The 14,712-nt window shown below is 36.7% G+C and overlaps 1 protein-coding gene and 1 pseudogene across 1 annotated transcript; one reads left to right on the top strand and one right to left on the bottom strand.

The window, feature by feature from the left end:
- Positions 1 to 222: 222 nt before the first annotated feature.
- Positions 223 to 1,034, bottom strand: LOC100685799 (annotated as a pseudogene).
- Positions 1,035 to 12,467: 11,433 nt separating this feature from the next.
- OR13C2 (olfactory receptor family 13 subfamily C member 2) lies at positions 12,468 to 13,424 on the top strand. Its single transcript, NM_001388531.1, has one exon. The coding sequence runs from the start codon at positions 12,468 to 12,470 to the stop codon at positions 13,422 to 13,424; it is 957 nt and encodes a 318-aa protein (NP_001375460.1).
- The last annotated feature ends 1,288 nt before the right edge of the window (positions 13,425 to 14,712 follow it).

Here is a 14,712-nt window from a genome sequence, read left to right as displayed (position 1 = left end):
AAGTAGTTTTAGAGGTAGCATATTGAGTCAAGAAAAGGTCTCAGGCAGGTGGTCCCCTCTCTCACCGCCCACCTCAGAGGCAAAAAGAAGGATCCACACCCAGATCTCCATGGAGAATTGTCAAAGGCAGGTTTCTTCGCAGGGCCAAGCTTCCTCCACATGGCAGATCGTTGCAACTTGGGACAAGATAAAATGTGCCTTCAGCTGTCAACGCTGTGCTTCTCACATCCTTGAACCCCGTTCTTGCACAATCTTGGCTTTCTCACTGGGCTCACTGGCCTTGGAGACCACGCAGAGGAACTCGGCCTGGTCCTGGCTCCTGTGGTTGTAGGAAGAGCCGACGCTGACCAGCTGCTCGAACTTCCAGCCATCAGATGGTGGACACCATCTGGGTGAGCTCCTCCACCTGTCACTGCAGCACACGGTATACGTGCTTCACCGGCACCTGGGAGGTTTTGCTGTCTCGTTCTGGAATTTTGTCCTTTACAAGTTTTATTAGTGAGGTGATATTGTAAAATTCCTCTCCCTCCAACACTCCTTCCTCTGCGAGATCTTTGTTAATGACCCGCTTCCTGAGCTCAGGTAGTTCAGCGCAGGCCCAAAGTAGGGGTCTCTGTCGACTAAATGGGCACCAGTTTCATCCTTGTCTGAGTCCAGGTCGGGGTTGGCCTGGCACAGACAGGACGGGAAGGATTTCTGGTCCCTGCATGGCATCTGCCAAGTGGTAGGGGGTAGGTGCCACCAACGTTGAGCCGGACCCACTTGGACACGCGGCGGGGGTCCTGGGCCAGGGCACCGAGCCCGCCCCGAGGCCACCCCGGGCTTGCAGCAGCAGCAGCTCGCAGTGATTCTCCACCGTGACCCCAGCAAGCCCCACCACAGCTCCAGATTTGCTTTTCTTTTTCAAGGTTGCTGCGATTATTCGGGGTCTTTCGTGCTTCCATACAAATTTTAGGATTGTTTGTTCTAGCTCTGATAGAGATTCTGATAGAGATTCCATTACATGTGAAGATTGCTTTGGGTAGTATAGACATTTTGACAAGATTTGGCCTTCCAATCCATGAGCATGGAATGTCCTTCCATTTCTTTGTGTCATCTTCAATTTCTTTCATCAATGTTTTACAGTGTTCAGAATACAGATCTTTCACCTCTTTGGTTAAGTTTATTCCTAGGTATCTCATTGGTTTTCGTGCAATTGTAAATGGGATTGATTCCTTAATTTCTCATTGTGTTGTGTTATTGGTGTATAGAAATGCAACAGATTTTTGTACATTGATTTTGTATCCTGCAGCTTTACTGAATTTATTAGTTTAACGGTTTCTTGATGGAGACTTTTGGGTGCTATATAGAGTATCATAGTTATCTGAGAAAATGAAAGTTTTACTTCTTCCTTGCCAAGTTGGATGCCTTTTATTGTCTGATTTGATCTTTTTGTTGTCTGATTCCTGTGACTAGGACTTCCAGTACTATGTTAAATAACAGTGATGAGAGTGGACATCTCTGTCTTGTTCCTGACTGTAGAGGAACAGTTTTTCCCCATTTGAGGATGATATTAGCTGTGGGTTTTTCATGACCTTTCTTATGCTGAATTATGTTCCTCCCTAAACTCACTTTGTTGAGGGTTTTTATCATGAATGAGATGTTGCACTTTGTCAAATGCTTTTTCTGCACCTATTGAAATGATCATTTCTGCACCTTTTTTTGCATTAATGTGGTGTATCACATTGACTGATTTGCAACTATTGAACTACTCTGGCATCTCAGGAATAAATCCCACTTGATTGTGGTGAATGATTTTTTAATGTATTGTTGGAGTTGGTTTGCTAATATTTTTATCGAGAATTTTTGCATCCATATTTATCAGGGATATTGGCCTGTAGTTCTCGTTTTTCGTGGAGTGTTTATCTGGTTTTTCTATCAGGATAATGCTAGCCTCATAGAATGAATTTGGAAGTTTTTCTTCTTTTTCTATTTTTTGGAATGGTTATAGAGGAATAAATATTAGCCCTCTTTTAAATGTCTGGTAGAGGGGCACCTCGGTGGCTGTGTTGGTTAAGCATCCAACTCTTGATTTCATCTCAGGTCATGATCTCAGGGTTGTGGGATCAAGCCCTGTATCAGGCACTGCACTCACTGGGGAGTCTGCTTGGGATTCTCTCTCTTTATCTGTCTCTGCCCCTCCCTCTGCTCTCTCTCTCTCTATCTCTGAAATAAATAAATACAATCTTTATAAAATATTTGGTGGAGTTTCCCTGTGAAGCTGTCTGGCCCTGGACTTTTGTTTCCTGGAAGTTTTTTAATTATTGATTCAGTTTCTTTCTTGGTTATTAGTCTGTCCAAGTTTTCTATTTCTTCTGCTTCAATTTTGGTAGTTCATATGTTTCTGGAATTTATTTCTTCCAGGTTGTCAAATTTATTGGCATATAGTTTTTCATAATATTCTCCTGTAATTGTTTGTATTTCCGCAGTGTTGGTTGTTATTTTTCCTTTCTCATTTGTGATTTCTTTTTTTGGATCCTTTCTCTTTTTGATAAGTCTGGTTAGAGATTTATGAATTTTATTAAGTTTTTCAAAGAACTAGCACCTAGTTTCATCATTATGTTCTATTTTTTTTTGTTTCTATATCACTTATTTCTGCTCTAATATTTATTATTTCCTTCCTTTTACTGGCTTTATTTTACTTTGTTTTTCTTTTCCTAGCTCCTTTAGGTGTAAGTTTTGGTTGTTTATTTGAGATTTTTTTTTCTTCTTGAAATAGATGTGTATTACTATATACTTCCCTCATATGTAAGTCCATCTGGCGCATTGTGTCTTTCAAATCCATTGTTTCCTTGTATAGTTTTTGTTTAGATGATCTATCCATTGATGTAAATGGGATCTTAAAGTTCCTACTATTATTGTGTTATTATCAATTAATTCCTTTGTGTTTGTTATTAATTGCTTTATATATTTGGGTGCTCCCATGTTGGTTGCATAAATATACATAATTGTCATATCATCTTTTTGTGTTATTCTCTTTATGATTATGTAATGCCCTTTTGGTCACTTTTTATAACCTTTATTTTAAAGCCTAGTTTGGCCAATATAAGTATTGCTACTCCAGCTTTGTTTTGACATTTATTTCAGTGATAAATGTTTCTCCATTCCTCACTTTCAAACTGCAGGTATCCTTAGATCTAGAATGAGTCTCTGGTGGACAGCATTATAGATAGGCCTTGATTTTTATCCATTCCAACACCTTATGTCTTTTAATGGGAATGTTTAGTCTCTTTACATTCAAAGTGATTATTGAAAGATATGCGTTTATTGCCATTTTATTACTTGTTTTATCATTGTTTCTGTAGAGTTTCTCTGATCCTTTCTTCTTTTGTCACTTTTAGTTTCTCCTTTGCACTCAAAGAGTCTCTTTTAATGTTTCTTACAGCGCTGGTTTAGTGGTCACAAACTCCTTTAGTTTTTGTCTGGGAAACTGTCTCTTCTTCTGTTCTGCATAATAGCCTCGATGGATAGAGTATTCTTCTTGGCTGCAGATGTGTTCCATTCAGCACTTTAGTTTGTTCATTTGTTTTTAAAAAGATTTTATTTATTTATTTGACAGAGGGAGAGTGAGAGAGCACAAGCATGGGGAGTGAGAGGGAGAAGGAGAAGCAGGCTCCCCATTGAGCAGAGAGCCTGATGTAGGGCTCAATCCTAGGACCCTGGAATTATGACTTGAGCTGAAGGCAGACATTTGAGCCACCCAGGTGCCCCTCAATTCAGCACTTTAAATATATCATGCCACTCTTTTCTGGCTTGCCAAGTTTCTGTTGAGAAATCTCCAGATAGGGCAGCCCCGGTGGCTCAGTGGTTTAGCACTGCCTTCAGTCCAGGGTGTGATCCTGGAGACCAGGGATCCAGTCCCATGTCAGGCTCCCTGCATGGAGCCTGCTTCTCCCTCTGCCTGTCTCTCTGTCTCTGTCTCTGTCTCTGTCTCTCATAAATAAATAAATAAATAAATAAATAAATAAATAAATAAATTTTTTTTTTTTTTTTTTTTTAAAAGGAAATCTCCAGATAGCTTTGTGGATATTCCCTTGTCAGTTAAGGACTTCTTTTGTCTTGCAGCTTTTTCTTTAAATCAGTCTATTTTGCAAATTTCATTATACTATGTCTTGGTGTTAACCTGCTTTTGTTGATTTTGATGGGAGTTCTCTCTGCCTCCAGGATCTGGATGAATGTTTTCCAAATTAGGGAAGTTTTCTGCTGTTATTTCTTGAAATAACTTCCTGCCCTCTTTTCTCTCTTCTTCTGAGACTCCTATAATATGAATGTTATTACATTTGATAAGGTCACTGAGTTCCTTAAGTCTATTCTCATGTTGCATAATTCTTCTTCCTCTTTTTTGTTCAGCTTCACTATATTCCATTATTTTTTCTTCTATATCACTAATTCATTCTTCTGCTTCTTCCAGCTTTCTGTTCATTGGGTCAAGCCTGTTTCTAATTTCATTGATTGGATTGGATTCTTCATCTCTTGCTGATTTTTTTTTAACTCTTTTATCTCTGTGATAAGGGTCCCTCTAGTGTCTTCTATTTTTTTTCTCAAGCCCAGTGAGTATCCTTATGATTGCTGTTTTAAATTCTCCATCAGAAAAAAAGAAAAAAGAAAAAAAATAAATTCTCCATCAGGCATACTTCTTGTAACTGTCTTGCTTAGATCATTGGATATGGCCTTATTCTTTTCTTTCATTTGGGAGAAATTCCTCAATCTTGGTATTTTGTCTAAGTTTCTGCCTTCTTCTTTGCATTAGAAAAGGGAGTTATGTCTCCTGTTCCTGAAAATAATGGCCTTATGAAGAATAGGTCATACAGTGCCCAGGGCTGGGCACTTCAGGAAGTATCTCCAGCATGTATTGTGTGCACTCTACTGTTGTGTTGTGGCTGCTCTATCGTTCAGGCCAATCATTTGCAGAAGCTCTCCTTGCTTATTGTGGACAATGTTTGGTTCTTGGCTTAAATGGGGTGAGTTTTAACTAAATGTGCTCTTGTCTGCTTTTGCAATATGAGACTGAACACCAACTCCACCAGACTGAGGCCTTCAGAACTCTCTGGTGGGGAGACATGGTTTAGGCTGGAGTTTGTGCTTGTCTTCTGTGGGAGAGGCCCATCATGCTAGGACAGAGGCAAGTGACTGAGAAGAGCAGTCCTGCCAGAGGGCACCAGGCTTGGTGTAAGAAAGTTAGGCAAAAAAAAAAAAAAAAAAAAAAAAAGAAAAGAAAAGAAAGTTAGGCAGCCAGTGTAGGTGCTGTACTGTTTCCTGCAGGTGGCTCCGTGTTTATGATGAGGGGCAAAGGAGGGAAATGGTGCCAGCCAGCTCCTTTGTTCCCAGAGAGGTGTCTCTGTGAGTGCTGCGTCTCAGGGACATGCTCCTAGAAGAGTGAATAGTCTCCCTATTGTGTGCCCCAGATGTTCTTCATATTGCTATTTCCATGCCATCTCCCCCTCTGGACTGTTTGCCTGTCTTCTCTCCAGGAGCAATTCAGTGCCATCTGGGTACTATCCTAGCCAAGCCTTTAAAACTCTAGGCTTTAAGCCCACCAATTGCAAGAACTCTCAAAATTCAGCCCCTCTAGTTTTCCCACCCAATGGATTGGGGAAATGTTCTCCTTGTACTTTTATCTGCGTGCTCCTCTCTCTCTCTCTCACTCTTCTGCATGACGAAGACACCCTCCCCTCTGTAGCATTCCTGATCTTTGTCTCCCCTAAATCATGTCTCTGTACTCCCTACCTTCTTCAAGGTGGCCTCTTCTCTTCCTTTAGTTTTGGAGTTTTTTCTGTCAGTCTTCAGGTTGATTCTGGGATATAGGATGATTTGATAGTTAACTAGTTGTGTTTGTGGGATGAGACAAGCCTAGGGTCCTCCTATTCCAGTGTCATCTTCCCACTTGCTACCTTTTGAAGTAGTTTTTCACACTTGTCTATTTTGATGGAGGGGAATTATGAAATCATCATAGTACATCATTTGATGGATTGTTTTACAACTATTGAATAATATTTTTAAAGAATTTGTATTAATACAAAAATACTTATGTTAGCATGGTTACTTGAAAGAAAAACAAAAACTAGTTCTCAGCATTGTTTGCAAAGCCAAAACCTAACCGGGAAAACTTATGTGTGATAGATGCTGGAAAGATATATTTAAAAACATAGCTATGGCATTTTTTCTGAATTGTCTTAAGTTTCTCAAATAAACATATATACATATGGAAAACAGAAAATCCAATTTTAAAAAGAGGAAAGAATTAAGGTAGGTGCCTAATTGTTAGAAAGATTAATTTATAGTAAAATAATGTAAAATCTCAAGTTAAATAATTTAAGCAATTTCTTTAGGTCTGGAGATTACACATTGAGGCTGAGTTGCACTGCATGCCCATTAGGATGTTTTGTACGTCCTAAGTGATGACAGAAAAGATAACTATAGTTAAATTTTTTTTTTTTTTTTTTTTTGGTGGGGGACACTTTAATGAGCCCTTTGGTTTTATTAAATTATGACTATGTCCTAGCTTTGATGAGATAGGTTAAAAAATAATGACTAAAACTTCACTGTAAAAGAAGTAAAAGAATAATGTTATTTTCTTGAAATATTATTCTGATATGAATTACTTGGGTGTTCACTTAAGTAATGTTGGATAGAGGATTTTGAGGGTCCCTTATGACTTGAGAAGAAAGGAAAAAATGGGTAAAGAGCTCTGTTCTTGGGGAGAAAGCTTAGTTATGTGGTAACAGATCAGGATCTAAAAAAATAAATGTCCAGGAAGCAAGTTCTTGTGGTCAGGTCAGTAAACTTCAGAAACAATGATGTTGGAAACCCAGTTTTCACTTGTTTTTGTTCAGTGCTGTAATTTTTTCCTACTGTCTTTAGACTTGTAGTGAAAGTTTATTTTACCTGGATAGTGGTTTTGTGGTAAACAAATTATATTCATTGTTTGGTGAAGCAGTTCAAGGAAAGGAGAGAAGTCCCTTCAGAAAGAGTTGACTGAGTGTACTTGGGATTTTATACATATGTTCACCTTTACCTCCTAATTGTTTATATTAGATAAATAGTAATTTTATGCCAATTAATGTGGGTGATAGATATATCTGTTTAAGTGAATTCTTTTTTTTTTTTAATATTTACTTATTTGAGAGAGAGAGGGCACATGCACTTTTGCTCACAAGTGGGGTGAGGCTTGTTCCCATGACCTGAGCTGAAACTAAGAGTCAGTGGCTCAACTGACTGAGCACCCAGGTGCTCCTCTTTAGGTGAATTCTTTGGAGATGTTTACAGTATGGAGTAGGATTGAGTTACAAATTAGGTTGTAGAATTGCAATGAGAAAACTGAATAGCAAACAACAACAACAAAAAAAACTGAATAGCTTGATGGCCTCTAGGTTTTCATTGAATGGTTGCAAAATTTCTGAATTTGTTGTGAGTTTCAAAATGCCACTCATATTCACATAAGTAGATTCTGATTTTTCAACTTCAGTAATTTTTAGATTATTTTGTACAATAAAATACTTTTTCTCTTCACTCACTAATTAAACAAATAGGAATTAAATTTTATATATAGAATATATGTATATTCTATATATATATAATTCTTATATATATAATATATGTAATTCTATATATGTAATTCTTATGTAATATGAATTCTTATAGAATTCTTACAGAATTCATATGTAATTCTATATATATATAATTCTTAATGCCTAGAAATTTATAAATGTTTACTCTTATATTAATAACCAAGAGCTAATTAACTAAATGAGATGTTTCTATTATCTCATCAATAAGACATGATAGGATGAACAAAGGTATGGACAAAGCCACTGGAATATATTTGGATTAAGGATTTCAGCAGTAAATGATAATAAAGAATGGGTTAAGACACATCCTCAAGACTCCTGATTGGTTATTTGAAATACAGTATGGATCTAACATAATTAAGTCTTTAGGGGATTATTCTTGGAGTTTTCAAAAGTTTTGAACGTCTTTCCCCTGAAGCAATTTAAAGCTATGGCTTAGAAAAAATGCTTAAGTCCCCTAGAGCAAGAAATATTTAAATTGTCTTCCTGAGCCCAGAGAAAATTCTTAGGAGAATTTTCTGGGTCTTCACAGTAGGGCAGTGTTTCCACCTGGGTTTGAACAAGGGCAAATGAAATCTTCCATATTCTCAGATATGTATTTTTATCCTACTTTTGAATTACCACAGCCAAAATATACTCCATTTATAATTAGTCATATTTGGCTATAATGTATAGAAGTTTTTAAAACATTTTTGAAATAGTACCCTTGCCATCAATGTTTTCTACACAACAAGGCCTATGACATTATGGTCCCTCAGTGGTAATACCTTCAGACATTCATTAACCTTATGGAAAATTTTGTACAATGGGCTGCAAATAGAAGATCAAGGCAAAACAGTCTGCTGTGTGTTACAACCTAGGAGGTGAATTGATCTTCCGTTTAGAGGTAATTGCTGAAAACATACTAATAAAACAAATCCAAGGGGACGGCAGTCCAATGAACTGAGTCGAAATAGCCATGTGTTTGGGGGATAAAATATTTCTTGCTATAAAAAGTCTATAGAGAATAGGAACAAAAAAATTCCAAGAGGATTTTCTTTGATATAGTGAGAAAATGGAGACAAAATTAAAAATATTACCAAAAGAATAATTTGAATATCCAAAAAGATGGATATTTAGGTCTAGAATTTATTTTACTGGGAATAAAACTTTATTCAGTCAGAATGTAGTATCTGGGTCCTTGATTCAGTAATGCCTACATGTCTAATGGTGTCATTTCCCTTTGGTCCAGTGAGGTTGCTGTATTAATAGGTAGCAGATTTGCACTCTTGATCCAGAATGTAAAGTAAGTTTGTGTCACCAGTGTTCTGATTCTATAAAAATTTACCATAGCACCAGTTCAGTTCTCTTTGGTTCTGTTAAGCAAATGTTTATCCGGTGTGAATCATGAACCAACAGTCCTTGTCCTGGAGCCTTTCACTGGGGGTGCTATTTAGAAAAGTTTATTACTTGCTCTTGAATACATATTTTGATTTGTGTAAAAAGTAAATGAAGAGGAGCAAAAAGTCCTTGGCTAACAGGGAAGAATTTTGATTATCAGTGTTATAAGAGTATTTGGGGAATTGTTTTGTGTACTTTTAATTTTTTGTCGTTGCTGGTAATACATTCCTGTGGTAACTTGAAATTCATATTTGTCTCACACACTCACACACACACACGCTTATTTAACTTTTATGTGAATGAATTGAAATAGCCTTTCTTTAAAAATGTCAACCTGAGTTTCGTGTTTTAAATGATGCTGGCCTTTGCTATAGGGGCATAGACTCATTACAAAGTGAGTAGAGTTTGATATAACACCCATCTATGTCATGAAAATTTTCATCCAGGCGATGAAAATTAATAGGCTGTATGGCTAAGAAAAGACCAGATACCTGAGGAGGTCTGATTGATAAAAATCTAATGTGACCCTTGTAGGAGCATGAAACTTGGGATAGACATGTAAAAGAATTTGAAAAAAGAATAAGTCAAGAAAGATGAAGGAAACCAAAATAGTGTTTAGTATATGCTAGGTGCCTAATTTGCACTATTTATTCTCCCAGGAACATCACGACAATACTATTAATTATAGATGAGGATATTGAGACACAGAAATTATGTAAATTATCCAAGGTCACATAGCTAGTAACTGGCCTTGAAAGCAGAGGGGACATGGATGTGACCTGAGGTCATTGCTGGCCATAGCCAAGCTTAATCCATACAGAACCATAAGGAACCTGTGTCCATGTATTCTGGAAAAAAGACTCAGGCCTGTTACTGATCCAACCCACTGACAAGAGGGTTTCAGTGATGACTGAGTGGAGCAACGTGTACTGAAGCTACAGCTTTTACCGAGGCAGGGTAGGGTTGGGAAGAGGTAAAGCTGGGGAAATTGTAGGTAGAGATTCTTCCAAACTTGACAGATGCTTACTCTTCTCTGTAGTTGGGTTTTGGAGGGTGCTGTTGTATTTATTGTGTTGTAATATTTCAACATCCTGTGACTTCATGTTAGAAGTTTTCTATTGCTAATAGAACCTTCTTGTAGAAACATTAACTCTAATGCACATCTGCATGTCAGTAAAAATCTACATTTCATAAAAAAATGTTTGTTTTAATAGACAAACATTTAATAGACAAAGCAAGCTTGCAGAGTGAAATTTCTTAGTCATCATTTAGCAAGGAATTGAGATTTGGCTGCCTCACATTAAAGAAGGTGAATCTGGGACTCAGAATAAAAAAGCATGCATTCCTTAGGGTATAAAAAATCCATAAGAGAGGAAGTCAATTGAAATAAGGACAAAAATAGGATGAAAGTAGTGCCCTAATAATGACCAAAGGCAAATATACATAATTAGAAGCCAGTTGAATTGAGTCCTAAGGATTCAGACCTAAATTTCACATTGTTTCTTGAATAGAGAGAAATATTCTACATGTTAGGTACCCTTTTATTTGAGTGAATTAGAGTCTGCAATGGATTCTGTGTCTATGAGAAAGAAAATTTGTGTTGTGTGTGTGGGAGGGGTGTTATTTATGAAGAGAAATGAAAGGAAATAGCCTGAGACTTTATGAGGCAAAGTCTTTGGATGCAAAACCTATTGGTTCGATCCCTGAGTGTTAGCAGTGAATATTTCCTTGAAGAATAAGCCAAGGTGAGATGTGTCAAAGAACTGCCTTTTTAGAAAATGTCTTTTTGGTCAGTTGTTCTTTCATTTGAACTTAAGCAGCAACTGGATAAAGTGGCAATGAAAATTTTTTTTGCATTAAGAACATGAGAATACGAGTCGCAAACTTGTAAACATATATGCAAGTCATATATCCAATGTATTAATCATAGCCAGAATATATGAAGAATTCTCAAAACTCAACAATAAGAAAATGAACAATCCAATTAAAATGGGCAAAAGATATGAATTGCACTTTAGTAAAGGGCATATAAGGATGGCAAAAAAACTCCCAAACATTAGTCATTAGAGAAATGAGGTTTAAATTAATGATGAAATATCACTACATACCTATAAGAATGTGTATATATATATTTATATATTGACAATACCAAGTGTTGATGAGGATGAAAAGCAACTATAACTCCCATACGTTTCTGGTAGGAATGCAAAACTGATACAGCTACTCTGGAAAACTGGCAGTTTCTTATAAATATGCATAATTCTTTATCCACTATGCCACTCTGAAATTTACCCTAGAAAAATGAACTTATGTTCACACAAAAATCTGGGTATAAATTTTATAACAGCTCTATTCATAATTGCCAAAAACTAGAAACAACTGATGTGTTTCAGAAGGTGAATAAACAAACTCTAGTACATCCATACAGTGGAATGCTACTCAGTGTTACAACCTGGGTGAATCTCAGAGGCTTTATGCTAAGAGAAAGAAGGCAGAGACTGATGGGTCATATGATTAATTTTATATGATATTCTGGGACAGGTAAAACTATAGAATAAAGAGCATATTAGTCTTTGAAGGATTTATGAGTAGACCGAAGAAGGGAACTAACAAGGGATAGCACAAGGGAGTGCTGAGGGTGATAGACAAGTTCTGTGTTCTGATTATGACGATTGTTACCTGAATCTATAAATGTCTTAAAAATCATAGAACTATACACTAAAAGAGGCAAAAGCAATTTTACTACATGTTTTTTTCTGTATGACAATTATCAAAATTTTGTTCTGTCTCTCACCAAAAAAAAAAAAAAAAAAAGGATATTTGTATTGTAACAAGAAGACTTCAGATAATTGGGTTTTACAGGATTGTACTTGTTTTTTGAATAATCAGGCAGTCAATAAACACTGGCTGGGTTTATTGCTGACCATTGTCCCATCCGATAAACACATTTTCCACGTTTTAATGTGCAATGGGTTATTATTGAATGTCTTCCTAAGAGTCAGGCTATCTTTACAAGTTAACTAACCAAATCTCTGATATAATGCATTCCTTATTGCTTTTATAGTTCATAAAATATTTCAGATAATTAGGGACCAAAGCAGGCTTCAGTTTGGGCCTAGGCTTTGTGACATATTAATTATATGACTTTAGGCTTTGGTTAACTTAGATAAATTTCTTATTTTTGTAATAATCATAATTGTGGGGTTTAAGTGAGTTCATGTGTGAAATTGGTCTTACAAATTGCTGGCCCAGAATGGTTGATACAACAGATTCTCTTTCATACTTCACTTCCCTTATTGTTTATTTCACTTCTTTACTTTTTCTTTATCCTTCCCCTTCTTTATTTTCTTTCTTCCTTCTTCTTATTGGGTTCATGGCAAATTTTCATATATGTGCATTGGTGAACTTGGACTTACCATAATAAATAAATTATTATGCTTAAAAAAGTTCTTTGAATTCTTATAGGTAAGAGAAAGTAAAATGGAATGGGAAAATCAAACCATTCTGGTGGAATTCTTTTTGAAGGGGCTTTCTGGTTACCCTAAGCTTGAGCTACTCTTTTTTGTGCTGATCTTAATAATGTATGTTGTCATCCTTCTGGGCAATGGCACCCTTATTTTAATCAGCGTCTTGGACTCCCACCTTCACACCCCTATGTACTTCTTCCTGGGGAACCTCTCCTTCTTGGACATCTGCTACACCACCACCTCCATTCCCTCCACGCTGGTGAGCTTCCTCTCAGAAAGAAAGACCATCTCCTTCTCTGGCTGTGCAGTGCAGATGTTCCTTGGCTTGGCCATGGGGACAACAGAGTGTGTGCTCCTGGGCATGATGGCCTTTGACCGGTATGTGGCTATCTGCAACCCCCTAAGATATCCTGTCATCATGAGCAAGGATTCCTATGTGCCCATGGCAACTGGGTCCTGGTTTGCTGGGGTTATCAACTCTGCAGTACAAACGGCGTTTGTGGTACAATTGCCTTTCTGTAGGAATAACGTCATCAATCATTTCTCCTGTGAAATTCTGGCTGTCATGAAACTGGCTTGTGCTGACATCTCAGGCAATGAGTTCATCATGCTCGTGGCCACGACATTGTTCACCTTGCTGCCCCTGCTTTTGATCGTCATCTCTTACTCATTAATCATCTCTAGTATCCTCAAGATTCGTACTTCTGAGGGGAGAAGCAAAGCTTTCTCCACCTGCTCAGCCCACCTGACTGTGGTGATAATATTCTATGGAACCATTCTCTTCATGTACATGAAGCCCAAATCTAAAGAGACACTTAATTCAGATGACTTGGATGCGACTGACAAACTTATATCCATGTTCTATGGGGTTATGACTCCCATGATGAATCCTTTAATCTACAGTCTCAGAAACAAGGATGTGAAGGAGGCAGTTAAACATCTATTTAGCAGAAGATTCTTTAGCAAGTGAATAGAAAAGGTATTGGATTGTGAACACATTGGATATGGTTGAAACTTTATTATTATGTTGGAATTTTGGTTGCTTTTACTTTTTCTGAACTTTCATATATTATTTAACATTTTCTATGATGACATACGGCTTTACAATATCATTACATGTTCATTATTGAGAATTTGCAAGATATAGGGTAGCAGGGTGAGGAAAATAAAGAGATCACTGATTAACACTAGGAGATGGTTACTTTCAAACATTTTGAACAATATTTCATATTCTGTGTATACTCCAATTTTTGAAATGGGTATTATATGTCATTTTATGTTCACTTTTTTACATAGTCTTATTTCATAGGCATCACTCCATCAAAATTTTCAAAATAAATAAGCTCCTTTTTGTGAAAACAAAACAAAACAAAAAACAGAAAAAACCCAAACACTGCACCCACATTCTCTGGTGGAAAGCCCTGTGTTATAGTTTCACATTAATATCAAAAACCTCCTGTCTTTAGATGGTATTTCCTTGTTTAATATTTAGAGTATTTTCCCTGTGTAACTAAGGGTGCTGAGCATTTGAGACTATTGAGGTAATGGGTAAATGAGCCTTAGGGTGGAGCCTATGTAATGAATTAGGATATCCTTCTTTTATCTCTTTTCTTTGTTTCAGCTTCCATGTTAGCTCTAGCATAAATTTTTTTTCTTTGCAAAATTAAAATTGGGTTGGAAAATCAAGCTACTGGTCTAGATAATAAAGTGGACAAATGTTGAGTTGGAAGGAGTCGTATCTGTGCCTTATTTAGAAGAAGACTTATTTCTTTGATATCCTAAGGTTATTCTAATATTTTTCCAAAACTTAGAAGAATATCTAAGTTCCTGATTTTTAGTGTAGTCCCGCACTGATGTCTTGTCTCTGTTACTAATAGCCTTGTGACCTTAGTAATCCGAGGAGGAAGAAGATTGGGGGATGTCAGACAGGATGTGGTATTATCTTGATTTTCCTTGATGTTCTTCTCAAATTTTTACTCTATTTGAAGAACATTTCTTTTTCTTTTTCTTTTCTTTTTTTTTGAAGAACATTTCTAATTTACAAGCCAACAGGAATGAGAAAGTGTGTTCACAAGTGAGCCACATTCTAGGAAATCCATTTGCCTGGATAAATTTTATGTTGATGGAGCAGTAAATTCAGAGGATGTTGTGCATTAACATATTTTACACAGGCAAGTAAGAAATGTTTGTGGGATTCTGAGGTATATTAATGTCTCTTTTCCAAGTTCACTTTTAATTTTATTGGCAGGAGTATCAAT

The sequence above is a fragment of the Canis lupus genome, chromosome 11 (assembly GCF_011100685.1).
Source record: "Canis lupus familiaris isolate Mischka breed German Shepherd chromosome 11, alternate assembly UU_Cfam_GSD_1.0, whole genome shotgun sequence".
NCBI classification, from domain to species: domain Eukaryota; kingdom Metazoa; phylum Chordata; class Mammalia; order Carnivora; family Canidae; genus Canis; species Canis lupus.
The sequence above is the reverse complement of the archived record's forward strand: the minus strand, read 5'-3'. Positions and strand labels throughout refer to the sequence as shown.

What these genes read in the sequence shown, in the direction of transcription:
- OR13C2 (NM_001388531.1), top strand. Translation starts at nt 12,468, where the DNA reads ATGGAATGGGAAAATCAAACCATTCTGGTGGAATTCTTTTTGAAGGGG.